The following is an 18,132-nucleotide window of genomic DNA, read 5'->3' as shown; positions in this document are numbered from 1 at the left end:
TCTGCGAGTCCTGCTTACCCTCCTCTCTGGGCAGACCTGGAGGATGAGGTTGGGTCTGTGGTTCCAAACCCAGATCCGATGCCCTCTCATCAGAGAGACAGTGGTCCCCCTCTTGGGAAGCCTGGTAGAGTCCCCAAAAGTCCTCTAAGCACACCTGTATGTGTCAGTCCTGGGCCCTGCTGGGGCTCAGAGAACACAGCTGTCACATGGGGGGTCTGCACATTCTGCCGCCCAGTGGTGGTGGACACAGATTCTTTCCCTCATCTGGTCCCTCTGTGGTCACCATGGGGTCCCTGGTTCTGTCCTTTGCAGAGTTTAATGCTATAGCTGGGAGGACTCTGCACAGTCAGATACAGTAGCTGGGAGGACTCTGCGGGTCTGAGGCTGTAGCTGGGAGGACTCTGTGGGATCTGAGACTGTAGCTGGGAGGACTCTGTGGGATCTGAGACTGTAGCTGGGAGGACTCTGCGGGTCTGAGGCTGTAGCTGGGAGGACTCTGTGGGGTCTGAGACTGTAACTGGGAGGACTCTGAGGGTCTGAGACTGTAACTGGGAGAACTCTGTGGGTCTGAGGCTGTAGCTGGGAGGACTCTGTGGGGTCTGAGACTGTAACTGGGAGGACTCTGCAGGTCTGAGACTGTAACTGGGAGGACTCTGTGGGTCTGAGGCTGTAGCTGGCAGATGTGGTTTCCTGCTCCTGATATCGTGGTGTTTTTTTAAAACAGATGATCATTCCAGGGTGATTTTGAGCCAAGTGGATGGAACGCCCTGTTCGGACTACATTAACGCTTCGTACATAGATGTAAGTCCTCCGTGCTCCTGTCCCGGGCCAGCATGCGCACCTGGGCCCTGAGTCATGGCCCCCGTGCTTCCTTCTGGGTCCGGGGATGTAACTGTCCCCACTGGGCGGTGCGGCCACACACGGAGAGCACGGAGCGCCCGCACCTTTTGAATCAGTATCTGCGCTTCGTTTCCAAGACACACGGGTACCGCCTGGCCGGCTTGGTCAGTGGACAGTGTCGGCCTGCGGACCACAGGGTCCCGGGTTTGATCCCGGTCAAGGGCACGAACCTCAGCTGCAGCCTCCTCTCTGGCCTGGGGCCTGGCCAGAACCCATGCGGGAGGCAGCCGATCGGTAGTTTCTCCCACATCAAGTTTCTCTCTGTCTCTCCCTCTGTCTTCCACTCTTTCTAAAACCCATGGAAAGATATCCTCGGGTGAGGATTAACATGAAAAAAGAAACAGGCACCAAGGATGTTCGTTAAGGCTTTATTTATGTAACTGATAAAATAGAGCACCCAGAGGATTATTACGGATCCATTTTAATTGAACCTTAAAAGATAATTTAATATAAGATATAAAATTATCTAAGAATAGAATATGAGAACTTATCTGCATAAACCAGTTAAATATGTGTGTGTGTGTGTGTGTACCCATGTGTGTGTGTCGAAAGGTATTCCCAGAAAATAAAGACTAGAGAGGGACATACGAAGATAATTTTGAGACATTATAAATCTGTTTTTCTATTTCTAGGGTTACAAGGAGAAGAATAAATTCATAGCAGCTCAAGGTAAGCTTGTTATTGTTACTCTCTCCTCACACACCACATCCACGTGCGATACTAAGACTAAAACACTGAGTGGCCACAAACCACTTGGACCCGCAGTCTGCAGACCATTAGAATTCTCATTCTACTGGGCCCCTGCCTGTGACTGGCACCCGCCCGGGCCCAGGGACTCAGCCCCCGAGGGGTTCCCAGCTCCAGGGGCGCGGGGAGTGTGACGGGCTGGAAGGGGCAAGCTGGGACCCACTGGTCCCTCCAGCCCAGGCTTCTGGAATTCTGTGGGGTGCGAACTGGGTCGACCAGCCCTTATGTGCCTCAGAGTCGGGGGAGCAGCCGTCCAGGGCCCAGGCGGTGCCTGGGGCTGGGCCACCCCGGACTTCTCTCTTGCTGACTCTGGCTCCCCCTCCACATGCAGGCCCGAAGCAGGAAACAGTGAATGACTTCTGGAGGATGATCTGGGAGCAGAAGTCGGCGACCATCGTCATGCTGACGAACCTGAAAGAGAGGAAAGAGGTGAGCCCAGCCGGGCAGGGAAGCACTTTCTTTTTGCTGCTGGTGGCCGGGGTGGGGGTGGGGGCCGTACCACTTCCCCTTCCTGTCCGCTCCCTTCTCGAGGCAGAGAAAATTTAAAAAGCACCCCCTGGCTCACAGCATCCTTATCTTGAAGTAAATACTCTGTGTGCCAAGTAGCCACGGATGTGAGAAGTGAAAACCTGCAGAGAATTCTCGTGAGTGCATTTGCCCCAAACTGAGGAGCCCTGCCAGGAAGCGAACTCTCCCGGCCTGGGAAAGGCTCCCGAGAAGGGCTGCCTCGCAGCCTGTTTTGTACTTGACTCAAAGGAGAGGCTTAGGGAGGGGCCCGTGAACCCCACGGGTGGTGGATTCAGGGCGAGGGAGAAAGCGACGAGGGAGACCTCGGATTAAATGAAAAGCAAGGTGGAGAGACGCATCCGCCTTTTGCATGGCTGGGTACAGGGTAGTTAATAGCGCAGCCCCCGGGGTGGCTCAGTGGTTGAGCACTATGAACCCGGGGGTCACGGTTCGATCGCTGGTCGGGACACATGCCCGGGTTGGGGGCTCCGTCCCCAGTGGGGGACGTGCAAGAGATGGCTGATGGATGATTCTCATCATTGATGTTTCGATCTCTCCCTCTCCCTTTGTCTCTCTGAAGTAATAATAATAATAATAATAATGAACATTTGCAGCACATAGAGGTGGTATCCAGGGGACCAGATAACCATGAGGGGTTCTGTGCTCTCCGCTCTGCCGGGATATTGTGCCAATGATCTGGGAAGGGGATTGGCTCCACCTTCCAAAGGTTGTTACATTAGATGCAAAATGAGCGCGAGCCAGTGTGGCTCAGTGGATAGAGCGTCAGCCTGCAGACTGAAGGGTCCCAGGTTTGATTCCGGTCAAGGGCATGTACCTTGGTCGCAGGCACATCCCCGGTAGGGGGTGTGCAAGAGGCAGCTGGTCGATGTTTCTCTCTCATCGACATTTCTAGCTCTCTATTTCTCTCCATTCCTCTCTGAAATCAATAAAGAAATAGATTTTTTTTTTAAAAGATGCAAAATTACCATGGCAGGCTCAGCCAAGGGCAAACACTGACCTCTGACCGGGAAGCTACCTGCTGGGATGTGCCTACCACCAGGACCCGCTTTAGTTGGGAGTTCCATGCCGGTCCTACTGGTCACTTCCCGGGCTGTAGGGTCCTGCAGGCTGGCCGCCCGAGCTGGGCGGGTCAGTCTGTGGCCCTTGTCCCTCCACGGGGCTCACTGTTCGCGATGACCATGCCAGGGTCCTCCCAGCTGGGGGCGGCTCGCACTCCGTGATGGGGCAGTGGCTTTTAGCGTTTTGATTTCTATCATGTTGAGCATGTGATGTGTGGGCCTCACACTGTAAGCAAAAGCGACTTCCTGCTTATTAGCCAGACCAGAGAAATGCATTTGAAAATCAAGACATATGTTTGTTGTTGCTGTTAATCCTCACCCAGGGACATTTTCCCCTTGATTTTGAGAGAGACTGGAAGGGAGAGGGAGAGACAGAGAGAAACATCGAAGTGAGCCAAACTGGCTAGGGCAAGATCTACTGAGTGAATGCTGAGTTATGCTGTTAATATATCTAATCAGCTGTTTCTAATTCAAGAAGTAACGTGCATTGTAAGAACTCAAAGCCTCTTCAAAGAGTTAAGTCAAATGGGCCCTCACCAGTTTGGCTCAGAGGAGAGAGCACCGGTCTGCAGACCTGAGGGTCCCAGGTTCAATTCCAGTCACGGGCACGGGCCTTGCTGGCAGGCCCTGCCCTGCTGGGTGCGATGGGAAGCAACCAGTTGATTTGTCTCTCTCACACATTGAGGTTTCTCTCTGTGTGTCTCTCCCTCTCCCTTCCACTCTCTCTAAATATCAATGGGAAAATATCCTCAGGTGAGGATTAACCAGATAATAATTAATTAGTTAATTAATTACCTGTGGCAAGGGCCAGCTCTGGTCTCCTGGGCCGGCTCCGGCCAGTCGGGGTTGTGTGCAGGGACCCGGCTGCAGATCAGCCTCGTGCCCGGTATTCTGCCCTCGGGCTGGCGCCACAGAAGGAAACAAACACAGCGGGTCAGGAGGGGCACAGAGAGCAGTGGAGCGTGAAGGGGACAGTGGTGTCCGCAGGCTGAGCCACGCGATGCGGCGAAGGGCCTGGCCGGGCTGGGCCTGTGCGCCCCGCAGACCAGGGGCAGGAATGCAGGGTCGGCCTCATGGCTCCCCGCCTGCTCTGAACCCAGAGGGCAGCCAGGACCCAGCTGATGAGTTCCTGGCAGAAAGCGTGTGTGTGTCGGGGGGGTGAGGTGTGAGGGGGAGCAGCCCCTGGGGTCGAGGCCAGGACACCAGCACAGCTCACCCGGGGGATGGTGCTGGTGCCGAGGGAATGGTACCAACTCCAGCCAGAGAAGCAGGCAGGGCAGGGCCATGTGCTTGTGAAACCAGGAGCAACCTCCGCCCTCCCCGACCCCCCAGTGGCCATTCCCACTCCAGCAGCCCCCCCCCCACCTCCCCACCCCCTCCATCCACCAGGCAGGGCGGCTAGAAATGCATTCAGGGGCCGAGGGTCAGTGGGGCATGAGGGCCGAGGGCCGGTGGGGCTTGTCTTGAAGGAAGTGAGCGCACTTCCAGAATGCAGGCCGCACTGGGAGCTGGAGGGAGACTTGTAGGAGGCGGGGAAACTTCCTAGCATGTTCCAGCCCTGTGGTCGGCAAACCTCGGCTCACGAGCCACGTGCGGCTCTCTGGCCCCTTGAGTGTGGCTCTTCCACAAAACACCACGGCCTGGGCGCGTCTGTGTTGAAGAAGTGGCGACAGAAGAAGTTTAAGTTTAAAAAATGTGGCTCTCCAAAGAAGTGTCCATCGTCGTTGTCCTGTTGACATGTGGCTCTGCTGGCTAATGAGTTTGCCGACCGCTGTTCCAGCCCGAGGGCCGCGGCGAAGGCGGCGGAAGCCCTGGAGAGGAAGGAAGGGCCACGTCCAGGCCTGGCCCCGAGGAGCTGATCTCTGCTCTGCCCCTCCTCCTCCACTTCACTCCCTGGCATGGGACATGGCCCCCAGGAGCCCAGGCAGCTCGGCTAAGGCCTGGGAGCAGGGTGGGGGGCGTGGGGGTGTGGGGGGAGGGCTGCCCTTTGCGATGGCCCTCAGCCAGGGCTGTGGGGGGGTGGGGGGGTGGGGGTGGGAGGCCAGGGCCAGCAGGGCCGGCCCAGTCATTGCAGCCCGGGCCCTGTCTCTGAGCCACAGGAGATAGCTTCTAGCCTCGGTTTCCGGTTTGGGGGTGGGTGTTCTAAAAGGAGTGGGGACAGGGCCGGGCCGCCCTGCTCTGTGTGGGTCCTGGAGTGACTGCAGGAGGCGGGACGCCCAGGGACACTTAGCTGCCCCCCCTCCTGGGGGCGGGGCTGGTTTACAAACAGGAAACGCCGAGACCAGAAGCTGGGGGGGAGGGGGGTGCCCTGAGAGCAGGCGGCTGTGCGGGCCCCTCGGCGTTCCTCCCGGTGCACCCGGCCTACTCCTGGGTCTCCCCGTGTCCCCGTGTCTGAGACCCGGACAGGCCTGCCCGGTGTCCATGTCCCCGCTGCCCATGAGCTCCTTTCTCAGCGAGTTCCCCTTTTCTCCTGGCTCCCACTTCCGCTGGGGCCGCTCCCACCCCCCGCCCGGTTGTGAAACAGCCGCTGTCACCCCCTGGGCTGTCAGAGAGAGAGCGAGGGGGGGACTGGGTGGCTGAGGAGCGGGGGGGCGGGGTGGACCTCACAGGAGCGGGGGGGCGGGGTGGGCAGGCACCCCCCGAGGGCCCAGGCACGGCCTTTCCCGGCGAGAAGCTCGGCGGGTCCCAGGGGCCAGCAGGCTGAGCCGGGCCTGAACCAGGGCCGTGGGGGGCTTGCGTCTCTGGCCGCTTTGGGGACCCCCCTGGCCGGATGTGGGAGGGGCGTCATCCCATGGGTGTCACCACACAGACGGGGGCGCTGGTGAACAGCGGGGGCCTCTGAGAGGTGATTAATCCTCATGGGACTCCCCCCGGCACCCCCGGCCGTTTCCGGACCAGCTGCCCCGTGTTCGGGGCGGTGACTGCAGAGGAGGTGCGGGCAGGCCTGCGCCCCCTCGGGGGCCGGTGGCTGTGGGTGCCGGGCCCCCGGTGCCTCCTCCGGGGTCTGTGGGCCCTTTGTAGCGGGGAGCGGGGAGGGACAGACGGCCTCGTAGCCACGTGGCCCTGCCGGGTGCCCATCAGCCCTGGCCTCAGAGACACGGGCGTGGCGTGGCCACGGCCTCTCCCGCGGCTGCAGCCACGTCCATCCTCAGACAGCGGAGCCGGGCAGGGCCACGCGCTGCCCACGGGAGGGGCTGGGGGGCACAGTCCCAGGGGCTGGGTGCGGGCCCCGCAGCCTGGGGGCCCCTGTGGCAGGTTCCCGGCCCTGCAGGGTCAGTGATCCACGGCCTGGCGAACGGGCGAATGCGTCTGGGCAGGGGCGTCAGCGAGGCCATTACAGGCGGGGGCTGCTCTGAGCAGCGGGGTGGCCTGGTTCCCCTTTATAAGCAGACACTTCCCCGTGTTCTTGTTTGAGATCGAGAGAGAGAGAGAGAGAGAGAGAGAGAGATTTGTTGTTTCCCTTGCTTATGCATTCATTGATGGCTTGTGTGTGCCCTGACCCTGGACCAGACACACAGCCTTGGTTTATCAGGACGGTGTTCCAACCCACTGAGCCACCCATCCGGGGCCTGCGCTGCGCTTTCCCGCTGCAGGCAGCTGCCAGTCTATCTCCAAGGCCCCGGGGGAGGGGCTGGGGGGGAGGAGGCGCCTGCCCAGTGGTGACATGGAAGGTCTTGGCCGCTTGGCCACACCTGGGAGCAGGGCCTGGGAGCAGGGCCTGGGCCGGAGTGGGCGTGGCCACGCCAGCGCCAGGATTCGGGGTGTCTGAGGCCAGGGTGCCGTCCCCTCCCGCAGGAGAAGTGCTTCCAATACTGGCCGGACCAGGGCTGCTGGACCTACGGCCACATCCGAGTGTGCGTGGAGGACTGCGTGGTGCTGGTGGACTACACCGTCCGCAAGTTCTGCATCCAGTCGGTAAGGGGGCGCTGGCTCCTGGCCGGGGAGGGGGCCCTCCATCCGGGGGTGTCAGGGCCTGCGATTCCTGATGGACAGAGCTCCACCCACCCCGCTCTGCCCCCGCCCCAGCTCTGAACCGTCCCCAGCTCACATATTCATGCACACACACACACACATACACACACACACACTGGTCCGGACAAGCTCCGGGCCCGGGGTAACATCCGTGGGAGAGGCTGAGCAGCCGGGGCGCCTCCTCCCAGGCCACAGCATCATTGCTCCCCCCGCAGGCCCTGGGGAGCGGAGGCTGTGCTGTGGGCACTTACCCAGGCCCCCAGCAGAGGGGCCCCTGTTGGCCTCGGGGTCCCCGAGCCCTGGACCGACTCCGGGGATGGGGGTGGCTGTCCCACGCACGCCCCCCTGTCCCCACAGCAGCTCCCCGACGGCTGCAGGGCCCCCCGGCTCCTGTGCCAGCTGCACTTCACCAGCTGGCCCGACTTCGGGGTGCCCTTCACCCCCATCGGGATGCTCAAGTTCCTGAAGAAGGTGAAGACGCTCAACCCCGCGCACGCCGGGCCCATCGTGGTGCACTGCAGGTGCGGGGGACCCGGGCGGCGCCGGGGGGATGGGCCAGCGAGCGCGGATGTGGGGGGCGCCCCAGTATCTAGCACAGACAGGCCGGAGGCGTGAATGCCAGCACAGCCGCAGGGCAGCGGCCCAGGGCCCCCACCCGTGCATTCCGTGGTGGCACAGCCCTGACTCCCAGGGCACGTGAGGGGGCCCCGGTATCGCCACAGACAAGCCGAGAGGCCAGGGGTGGTCCTGGGAGTGGGGATGGAGCCCACAGCCCGGGCCTGTGCCCTGACCAGGGATCAAGCCACGACCTCCTGGTTCAGAGGTCGACACCCCGCCGCTGAGCCTCGCCAGCCGGGCATAGTGTGACAGCTTTTAAAAGGCCAATTACACCAGTTGTGACTGGTAACCGAGGAAAATTTATCTCAGCAACCCCAGGCAGGGCGGCCCACAGCCGCTTTCTGATAAGCCTGTGGAGCTTCTATTAGATGATTTTACCAGGATTGCGGCGCCCTCTGGTGGCCGCGCCATAGACTTGCTCTTCTGTAACGCGAGAGGCCCGTGTGATGAGGTGCCAGCCTCCCGGAACGCGGGCGTGTCCCTCTGTCCTGGGGGCGGGCGTGCTCTGAGGCCCTGTCGTTTGTTTGGGGGGGAGTGAGGGGGATGTGGCTCACAGTGCGGCGTCTCCCTCTGTCCCCGCAGCGCGGGCGTGGGCCGGACGGGCACCTTCATCGTCATCGACGCCATGATGGACATGATGGACGCCGAGCAGCAGGTGGACGTCTTCGAGTTTGTGGCGAGAATCCGCCATCAGCGCCCTCAGATGGTGCAGACGGACGTGAGTCCTGCCTGCCCCGCCCCGCTCTCTCCCTCCGCCTCCCCCCCCCCAGGTCCGGGTCTGAGCTCTACACAGCCACCCGCCGCCTCTGCAGCCCTGCGCGGGCTGCCCCCGGAGGGGCCGGGGGGCCATGCACAGTCTTGTGATCTTTACTCTTTTTTAAAAAGTATAATATATTTTATTGATTTTTCACAGAAAGGAAGAGAGAGGGATAGAGAGTTAGAAACATCGATGAGAGAGAATCATCGATCAGCTGCCTCCTGCACACCCCCTACTGGGGATGTGCCTGCAACCAAGGTACATGCCCCTGACCAGAATCGAACCCGGGACCTTTCAGTCCGCAGACCGACGCTCTACCACTGAGCCAAACCGGTTTCGGCATGAGCTTTACTCAAGTGTCACCGTCCGCAGCCGTTAGCCGCACGGTGTCCCGGCCCCCTCCCGCCCGGAGGGCTGCGCCGCGCTGGGCGGCTCGGACCCCAGGCCGTGCGCTCCATCCCTCCGCAGGTGCAGTACACGTTCATCTACCAGGCGCTGCTGGAGTACTACCTGTACGGCGACACGGAGCTGGACGTGGCCTCGCTGGAGAAGCACCTGCAGGCGCTGCAGGGCGCCACCTCGCACTTCAACAAGATCGGGCTGGAGGAGGAGTTCCGGGTGAGCGAGGACCAGGCCGAGGAGGGGCGGCTGCAGGGAGCTGCCTCCGGGGACCCCCGAGAGGGCGAGGGGGAGGGGAGGGAGCGGCCGTCCGTGACTCGCCGGGAGGGCGGACGTGGGGCTCCTGCGGTGGGCAGCGGCCGGGCGGGCAGGGAGAGTGTCCGCACACATTTCCTGCCGAGGCCCCGGGGGTCTGGAGCCGGAGGCGCCCGGTGCCCGGTGCCCGGTGCCCGGAGGCTGAGGTGGGCAGGAGCGGGAGTGAGTAACCGCGGCTGGTGCTTTGTGGCTGCAGAAGCTGACGAACGTCCGGATCATGAAGGAGAACATGCGGACGGGCAACCTGCCGGCCAACATGAAGAAGGCCCGGGTCATCCAGATCATCCCGTGTACGTGTACCACCGGCTCGGGCGGGGCGGGCGGGGCGGGCGGCCCGGAGGCCCCAGCCCTGAGGGTTCACCACCTCCCGCTCTGTCCCTCAGGCCCAGGGCAGGGTCCGCTCTGGCCTCGGGCTCCCCGGCCCCACCTGGGGAGAACACCCACTGACGGCCCGTGTGGGGCAGACGTGGGCGCGGAGCTGGGGTGGGGGGGACTTCCCAGCCGCGAGGGCATGACTCAGGGCTCCCGGTTCTGCATTCCATGGGCCTCCCCAGCCTGGGCGAGGCCGGGCACCGTCACCCAGAGCGGGAGCGCCGCCCCCAGGCCGGGCGGCAGACCTGGGAGCTCAGCGGAGACCCTCCAAGAGAAGGGCCAGGCTGGCCTGCGGGGCTTGGGTGAGGGGGCCGAGCACTGGGCCTCCATGATCGGAGGGACCAGGAGGCCGGGCTGCCTCGAGCAGAGGAGTGTCCTTCAGACCCCCCTCCCGCGGGACCCCCCGGACACCAGCAGGCACAGACTCGCCGGGGCCACACTGCGCAGGAAGTGCGTGGCGACGGTCCCGGTCACTTCCTGCCTCAGACGCTGAGTCCTTGTGGCCGGGACGTCCCCGCCGGCTCCTCTGGGCTGCCCCCCGGCCCACCCCCATCGGCCCCGCAGACGCAGTGTTTGCACGCTCCTGTGCGGATAGGGATGGTCTCAGGTCATGACACCTGGGACGGGTGGCCGGGCGGCTTTCCTGACGTCACAGTGCGTGTCTGTGGGGCTGGAGGGCGGACGGGCTCGCTGACCATGGGCTTGCCGCCTGCAGATGACTTCAACCGCGTGATCCTGTCCATGAAGCGGGGCCAGGAGTACACGGACTACATCAACGCCTCCTTCATCGACGTGAGTGCGCCCCCGCAGCCCCAGAGGAGCTCCCCGTCCCGTCAGACGGCTGGGCCTGGCCCCCCAAACCCAGGCCTCCCCTGGGAATTCCTGTTAGAAAAGAGGAGTGTGGGGAAGAGGAGGCGGCCGCGGCCAGACCCTCCGGCGCTTTCCCGTTCTCGTCACGTGAGGCGGTTGCCTTCCCCCCGCTGTCCCCGGTGCGGCCGGCCCGGTGCCCCCGACGCTCCCGCGGTTCTGGGACACCTTCCCGCACGCAGGACAGCGCCGGCGGGAAGCTGGGCCGGGCCGGCTAGGACAGCGGTGCGCAGACCGCGGCTCGCGAGCCACGTGCGGCTCTTAGGCCCCTGGAGTGTTCCAGTGCCACTTCTTCTAAATAGACTCGCCCAGGCCGAACACCGGCTTCTGCGCATGGGCCAGGAAGTTCCAGCCGCACTGTAGGTGCGCGCCCACACGTGGCATTTTGTGGGAGAGCCACACTCAAGGGGCCGGAGAGCCACCTGTGGCTCTCGGGCCGCGGTTTGCCGACCACGGGGCTAGGACGTCTGCTGGCAGAGGGGAAACTGTGCCAAAGGCGTGAACCACTTCTTCTAACCAGGTGGCTATAGCTAGCCCCTCGCAAAGGAGAGGGAGGGAGGAGGGAGGGAGGGAAGGAGGGAGGGGAGGAGGGAGGGAGGGGGGGAGGGGAGGGGGGAGAGGAGGAGGGAGGGGGGGGAGGGAGGGGAGGAGGGAGGGAGGGGAGGAGGGAGGGAGGGAAGAAGGAAGGGAAGGAAGGAGGGGAGGAGGGAGGGGGGAGGGAGGGAGGAGGGAGGGAAGGAGGGAAGGAGGGAGGGAGGTTTTGTGTTTTCCTTTTCTAACTCTGCACCCGGTCCTTTGCACAACCGCGGTGCTGATTTAACCGGACGCCCGGCCGCTCGGAGAGTCAAAGCCCTCGGGTGCTCCCCGAGGTGCTCGCCAGGTGGCTGCAGGCGCGGGGCAGGGCGCAGGCGCCATCCAGTGGCCTGGTTTTCCATTCCCGCCGCCGTGTGCCAGGGCTCCAGGTCCTCCCACCCTGGCCTGCTCTCACTGCCGTCCGCCTTCCCGTTAGAGCCACGTGGCGGTCCGGTCTGGCCCCCGCCGGGCGGGACCCGGCTGGCCCCGGTGCAGCCGAGGGGGAGTCGGCCGTAACCGTGCCCTCCGCTCCCGCAGGGCTACCGGCAGAAGGACTACTTCATCGCCACGCAGGGGCCGCTGGCGCACACGGTGGAGGACTTCTGGCGGATGGTGTGGGAGTGGCGCTGCCACACCATCGTGATGCTCACCGAGGTGCAGGAGCGAGAGCAGGTGAGGCTGCCCAGCCGGCCCTGCCCACCCGTCCTGCCCGCCGGTGCCAGGGCCTCACTGCAGATCACCTGCTCTCCAAGGGGCGGCCCGGCCACAGCCACCGAGAGGGGCTGGCGCTGCTCAAGGTCTCATCCTACCCTCCCTCCGCCCCTCCTTTCCTCCCTCCCTTCCTTCCTTCCTTCCTTCCAGACAAAGCATGTTAAACGGAAACACTCTTGTCTGTGTGCTGTGATCTTGTTTCCAGGCAGACCCTCTGCTCACTCACACACATCATTGTAGAAATTCAAAAACTATGTCACACCATTGGAGAGCGGTCCTGCATCACGGAGTTAAACGCTGGCAGCCAGCTGGCCATTAGGAGACTCACATTCTGTCCCCCCAGGACAAGTGCTACCAGTACTGGCCGGCGGAGGGCTCCGTGACGCACGGCGACATCACCATCGAGATCAAGAGCGACACCCTCTCCGAAGCCATCAGCGTCCGGGACTTCCTGGTCACCTGCAACCAGGTACTGCGCCTGCCCTCGGGGTCCGCCCGTCTAGGCTCCTCCCGCCTTTTCCTGAGCCCCCGGGGAGGTCAGGGCCCCCCGTGATCTGGCCTGGCCTCGGGCACCGCGGCCAGGGGCTCCGGGGACAGAGCTGGCCTGGCCTTGGGCACCGCGGCCAGGGGCTCCGGGGACAGAGCTGGCCTGGCCTTGGGCACCGCGGCCAGGGGCTCCGGGGACAGAGCTGGCCTGGCCTCGGGCACCGCGGCCAGGGGCTCCGGGGACAGAGCTGGCCTGGCCTCGGGCACCGCGGCCAGGGGCTCCGGGGACAGAGCTGGCCTGGCCTTGGGCACCGTGGCCAGGGGCTCCGGGACGCCTCTGTACGTCCTGCTTCCCAGTTGAAGGCAGCGCGGCCAGCCTGCCCCTGGGTGACCACAGTGGTCACAGCCCCACCGAACCATCAGGGAGGCCTGTGGTGCCTGAGGCCCGGGGGCAGGTGGCCTGGGGCCTCCCCCGGGCGGGCAGCACCACTGAGACGCCCTCCCCACAGCCCCTGGCCCGCCAGGAGGAGCAGACCCGCGCCGTCCGCCAGTTCCACTTCCACGGCTGGCCCGAGGTGGGCATCCCGGCCGAGGGCAAGGGCATGATCGACCTCATCGCCGCTGTGCAGAAGCAGCAGCAGCAGACGGGCAACCACCCCATCACCGTGCACTGCAGGCGAGCGCCCCCTGCCGGCCGCGCGCCGCGCCGCGGCTCCCCGCGCGGAGTGTCTCCCACCTCACCTCCTCCTGCTCGCGTGCACACGCCGCTTACATAAATGCCGCGGATGCATTTTGCGGGAGGTGTTAGGATCCTACTCAAACGCACACTGCTTGTGCCTCTGAAGCCATCGAAGAAGCCCCCGCACTGCTCAGAGACCCGCTCCTGCACTTTGAAACGACCGCTTGCCCAGGTTGTGGGCGGGCTCGATCCCCAGTAGAGGGTGTGCAGGAGGCAGCCCATGGGTGATTCATCCCTGATGTTTCTCTCTCTCCCTTCCTCTCTGAAATAAAGAAAAACTCACACTCCCCTCCTCCCCACCATGGGCCGCAGCAGCGATGTGTGGGTGGCCCCGTCCCATTGCCTCTCCTCCCCACTGCCCCCCCCCCCAGCCCAGGCGGGCGGCCCTGCCTGAAGCCTCTCTCTCCCCCCCACAGCGCCGGGGCGGGCCGCACCGGGACGTTCATCGCCCTCAGCAACATCCTGGAGCGCGTGAAGGCCGAGGGGCTGCTGGACGTGTTCCAGGCGGTGAAGAGCCTGCGCCTGCAGCGGCCGCACATGGTGCAGACCCAGGTGAGGGCGCGGGAGGAGGGTGTGCAGACCCAGGTGAGGGCGCGGGAGGAGGGTGTGCAGACCCAGGTGAGGGCGTGGGAGGAGGGTGTGCAGACCCAGGGGAGGACGCAGGGACCGGGAGGCCTTGACCTTCTCTGTGCGGGGAACGGCCTCACCGGGGCCCTCTGTGCCTGAACACTGACTGCGTGCCGGAGCTGTGTGCATGAGGGGCTGGGTATTCCACACCTAGGCTGCTGCGTGTCTTCTTTCTGAATGCTTCTCCTCTTTCTTTTTTATTTTATTTTTATTTTATTGATTATGGTATCACATAATTGTCCTCATCCCCCCATTCCCATCCCAACCCCTCCCTACATATGCCCCCACCCCCCCCGTTGTCCATGGCCACTGGCCAGGCCCATATGCATGCACACAAGTCCTTTGGTTGATCTCTGCCCCTTACCTCCACCCTCCCCTGCCTTCCCTCTGAGGTTTGAGAGTCTGATCGCTGCTTCTCTTTCTCTTTCTCTGGGTCTGTTTTTGTTCATCAGTTTATGTTGTTCATTATTTCCTCTAGATGTGTGAGGTCATGTGATCCAATAAATACCCTTGTAAGAACCTAAACTGAGACAAGCCGTCATGGTTATGCTGAACCAATATGGTTTGCCTCCAGTGTTTTGTTTTGTTTTGTTTTTAATATCATTTTAATGTATTCTTGGTTTTCTTTTTCAGGAACAGTATGAATTCTGCTACAAAGTGGTACAAGATTTTATTGATATATTTTCTGATTATGCTAATTTCAAATGAGGACTCCTGCCTTAAGATATTTTTTAATTTAATGGTCAGTATATTTTGTAAAAAAAGAAAAAAAAGAAACCATGTTAATTTATTTCATAGTTGACATTAATATCCTTTCTAATGTCTTTGTATATATATATATATATGTCCTGTTATGCTTTGAAGGCCGCCTGCCATATATGTCCTGTTATGTCTTAAAAAGGCTCCCTTTTAAAAACTGGAATAATGTATTAAGGTCAGATAATGTCCCATAAAGTATATATTTCGCTAATGCCAGTAAATATTTTAATTTCTCATTAGACTCACATCATTTAATTCCTCACATTCAGCACCTCTATATGTTATAAACCGTCACAGGCCACGTGTGCAAAATGCCAAACGCAGCACTGAGTGGGCTCAGAAATCAGCTGGAAATTCGCTTTCTTAACGCTGATTGGACAGCCCTGAGCCCAGCGTTTTTTGGGAAGACAAACTCAAGTCCTCTGTCTCCACCCACGTGGTTTCCCTTTGACAATTTAAAGACCCCAGAAGGCTGTGCCCGTGCAGTGAGACCTGCATGTGCCTGTGTCCCGGGCTGTGTCCGGGCTCCGGGGCCAGAGGACAGGAGAAGACCCAGGTGGTCGGTTCCGTTAGCCCATGGCTTTGGATGCAGCCAAGGCAGCCTTCCCAGCTGTGCTACCACAGCGCCCCCTGCCGCCGCGTGTGTGACGCAGGTGAATGGGTTTCTCACGCCCTCCATTGGCCTCAGCTGGCAGCGTGGGCAGGAGGCCTCCCAGGGCCCCAGCTCAGACCGCGTCCCACCCCGAACATTCAGGTCCCTCGCCCGGCGCCCACGGGAGCCAGGAGCACGCACTTGGTAGAAGGAGCAGGAGACCCAGGTAACAATGCTTTAAACTTTCTGAGAAGCATTTTGGTACGTTAACACCCCATGTAAAAACAGAGACTGTTTGTAAGAAAAGAAACCCTAAAAATCTAGATTTATATCGTTTTTTATCAGCTCCGCGCCCTCCGCAGTGTTTCATTAGGGAAAAGAGAGGCTAGCTTATTTTTGGATGGAAATTCTGGGGAGACCCGGGACACAGGGCGATCATGACCCCCTGCCGGACAGGACTGGCTTAGGGGGTTAACAGTGGGTCTGGGGGAGGGGGGGGAGGGTAAGGGGGGTGGATGTAGACAAGTGTAATCTGGAAGCTGTGATCTTCCTCTGGCCGTCCGGGGCCTGGCCGGTGAGCACAACCTCACACACCTGGTCTCACTGACGGGAAGCAGCCCCGTGGTTTGTGGTTCGCCCGTTGCATTTCAAAGGACGTCTCAGCGCCTGGTGTGACAGTCCCTGCGAGCAGATTGCACATTGTCCTGTGTTCACTGCCTGAGCACGGTGCACCGGGCGGGCCGGGTTCCAAGTACAGGCCCACAGGTGACCAGGTTCCTGCCTCTCCCCTGAGCCCCACCCACGGGCAGTGGGAAGGCAGAAGCACACCTCGTGAGGGCTGCGGTGCCGTGGCCACAGCCCTGGCTGTGCACACCGCAGGGTGCCGCCCGCTGCCCGCCCCTCTCGGTAGCCGGACCGCACTGGGCCGGAGGGAGACGCAGGGAGATCTCTGCCAGGCAGGCCCGTTGGTCTTCGCTGTTAAATCCCGAGCCCAGAGCCTTCCTCTGATGGAAGGGAGGAGCTGACCCTGGAACTGCAGCCTGTGACGCTGCCGGCGTGGCATTTGCTTGAGGGGCCCACGTGGGAGGGCACCGATTTGGGTCCAGATTGAGGAGCCTCCCTCAGCTTCCTCCACGCCCTCCCATGGGCTCCCTGGCGCCTCCTGCGAGAGGACGGAGCGCCCCTCAGGGCGGCCATGGGAGAGGGCCCCATGGCTGTGCCATCCGGTGTGCCCTGCAGGTCCCCCCTGTGGTCCTTCCAGTCCCAGAAACAAGGCAGAAGCCACTGTCCCCTGGGCACAGGCCCCTCCCAGCGGGGGGCAGCCCGCACTTGCCTTTCCTGGGGCCCCTGTCATGCAGCCAGCTGGCCCCGGGCAGCGGCCTGTCTGTGCGGCCACACGGGAACTGCCCCTTCGGCCACAGGAGGCCCCGTCCACACGGGCGCCGCCCACCCGGTCCCCGGCGTTCTCCTGGCCCCGTTCTCCTGTGCTGCGCGCAGCTGCATTCAAATGCCAAATCGACCGGAGGTCTGGTTCTGACTGCGCTTTGGTCACCGTGTGACTGACTCTTACTCTCCCCGTGCTGACGAAGGATGCAGACCGCCGGGGCCCCAGGGGGTATTTTTTACGTGTTTTTTAAAACTTTTCCTATGAGCCTGGCGTCCGTGCCCACGCTATTTTTTTAACGTCTGCTTACTGATACTTCTGTGTACCTACGTCGTGTTCCGTTCACGTGCAATCTTCCTGTGTGTGTACCCCGGCGTCAGCCGCCTGGCTTCCTTGTATCACGTTTGTCATTTGATCTCGTTCTGATGCCGCTGAATGTTGCTGACCTCTTTGTACCTGCAACTTGCAAGGTGGGGAACATTCCGATGCGAGGATAAATCTTTGCTTTGACTTCCAGCCTGCGTCTCGTTCTTTCTAGACCGCTGACTGTAGGGCTTCTGTGACTCCGCTAGGAGCAACCCCTTTGGCGTGCGGGGCATGGGGGCACGGTGGGCGTGGGGGTACCGTGGCCAGAGCTTGGCCCAGCGCTCAGCTGGTCCTCGGACCTGAGTGTGCAGGCAGGAAACACGCCATCACTCACCGTCAGGAGCCCGTGCTTTTGCTGGGGTCCGGGCAGGAGTCTGAGCTCTGAGCAGTGATGTCTCGGTCAACAAGGGTGATGACAGATGCATCAAGGCCTCAGCTAGGTGGACTCAGAAAGCCTGGATGTTGCTTTTTCTCCTTAAACCGAAGCCTCACCAGCGCCCTCTGCCGCCCTCAGGGCTCTGGCTGTGCCCAGCTCTCTCCACCTCGCCCATCTGGCCTCCCTCCCTGCTCCTCCCCCACCACCACTCCAGCTTCCTTTCAGCATTCTAGACCCACTTGGGATCCGAGCAGATGCTTTTATTACTCGCTGTATTTCATAAAATTAATGAGTCTTAAGTTTGCCAAAAGGACTTGAAACCTTATAGTCCCGTCTCCAATCAAAGTCACCTGCAGGGAAGTTCACCTGCAGCGAAGTGCCGTTGGCTCTCCTGGGCCCTCTCGGGGGTCTGCCTGCACTGTCTGTGATGCGTCCCCTAGGACAGCGGCCCTCCCTCCTGCTCTAAGGTGGGGGGCAGGCCCTTCCCTGGGCTGGGTCCACCTGGAGGAAGAGGCACAGACAGGCCCTGAGGTGTGGACAGGGGAGGGGCCTCAGGCCATGCTTGTGTTGCAAGGGTTCAGGAAGTCACCACTAAGGCCGGGGTTCCTGTCCCAGCATTACAAAGGGTTCAGCAATCTGGAGAAAGGCTGTGTGTAGATTAAGTCAGAGTCCAGAGACGAAAGATAATTTTGAAAGGCATTGGGGGGTCAGAGGAGCTTCAGCTACAGGAGCTGAAGTTCTAAGTTCTTAGTTCTTGTCTCGGAACCCCTGCTTTTTATTAACACAATTTGTCCCAAGATGAGGTGGAGATATACACATCAAAGGGTATGGTTTACAGAAGCATTGTCAGATTGGGGAATAGCCCACAGCTGTTCAGGTGTTTGGGCAACAGGAGGCAACAATATGTAACTTGAGAAGCCCTGAGCTGTCTGGCAGCAAACAATCATCCTATTCAGGTTTGGGGAAGTGCCTTTTAGCCACTCCAA

General features: G+C 61.4%; 1 protein-coding gene across 3 annotated transcripts in view; it reads left to right on the top strand.

Moving 5' to 3' along the window:
- The window catches only part of PTPRE (protein tyrosine phosphatase receptor type E), a 52,673-nt gene extending 38,006 nt beyond the window's left edge, over positions 1–14,667 (top strand). For 2 of the 3 annotated variants that reach the window (XM_036439320.2, XM_036439322.2), the window contains 14 exons: positions 725–801; positions 1,533–1,569; positions 1,979–2,076; positions 7,029–7,148; positions 7,563–7,726; positions 8,406–8,541; positions 9,049–9,198; positions 9,491–9,584; positions 10,382–10,458; positions 11,644–11,778; positions 12,161–12,286; positions 12,813–12,979; positions 13,459–13,594; positions 14,303–14,667. In XM_036439320.2, coding sequence (XP_036295213.1) covers positions 725–801; positions 1,533–1,569; positions 1,979–2,076; positions 7,029–7,148; positions 7,563–7,726; positions 8,406–8,541; positions 9,049–9,198; positions 9,491–9,584; positions 10,382–10,458; positions 11,644–11,778; positions 12,161–12,286; positions 12,813–12,979; positions 13,459–13,594; positions 14,303–14,377 — 1,592 coding nt within the window. In that variant the 3' untranslated portion in view covers positions 14,378–14,667. The remainder of the gene's footprint in view (positions 1–724; positions 802–1,532; positions 1,570–1,978; positions 2,077–7,028; positions 7,149–7,562; positions 7,727–8,405; positions 8,542–9,048; positions 9,199–9,490; positions 9,585–10,381; positions 10,459–11,643; positions 11,779–12,160; positions 12,287–12,812; positions 12,980–13,458; positions 13,595–14,302) is intronic. The other variant, XM_036439321.2, reaches the window with a different exon arrangement.
- Positions 14,668–18,132: the final 3,465 nt, after the last annotated feature.

This window comes from Pipistrellus kuhlii, unplaced genomic scaffold (genome assembly GCF_014108245.1).
Source record: "Pipistrellus kuhlii isolate mPipKuh1 unplaced genomic scaffold, mPipKuh1.p scaffold_m20_p_15, whole genome shotgun sequence".
In the NCBI taxonomy this organism is placed as follows: Eukaryota; Metazoa; Chordata; class Mammalia; order Chiroptera; family Vespertilionidae; genus Pipistrellus; species Pipistrellus kuhlii.
Note: the sequence above shows the minus strand (reverse complement) of the source record. Positions and strands in the feature narration are given on the sequence as shown.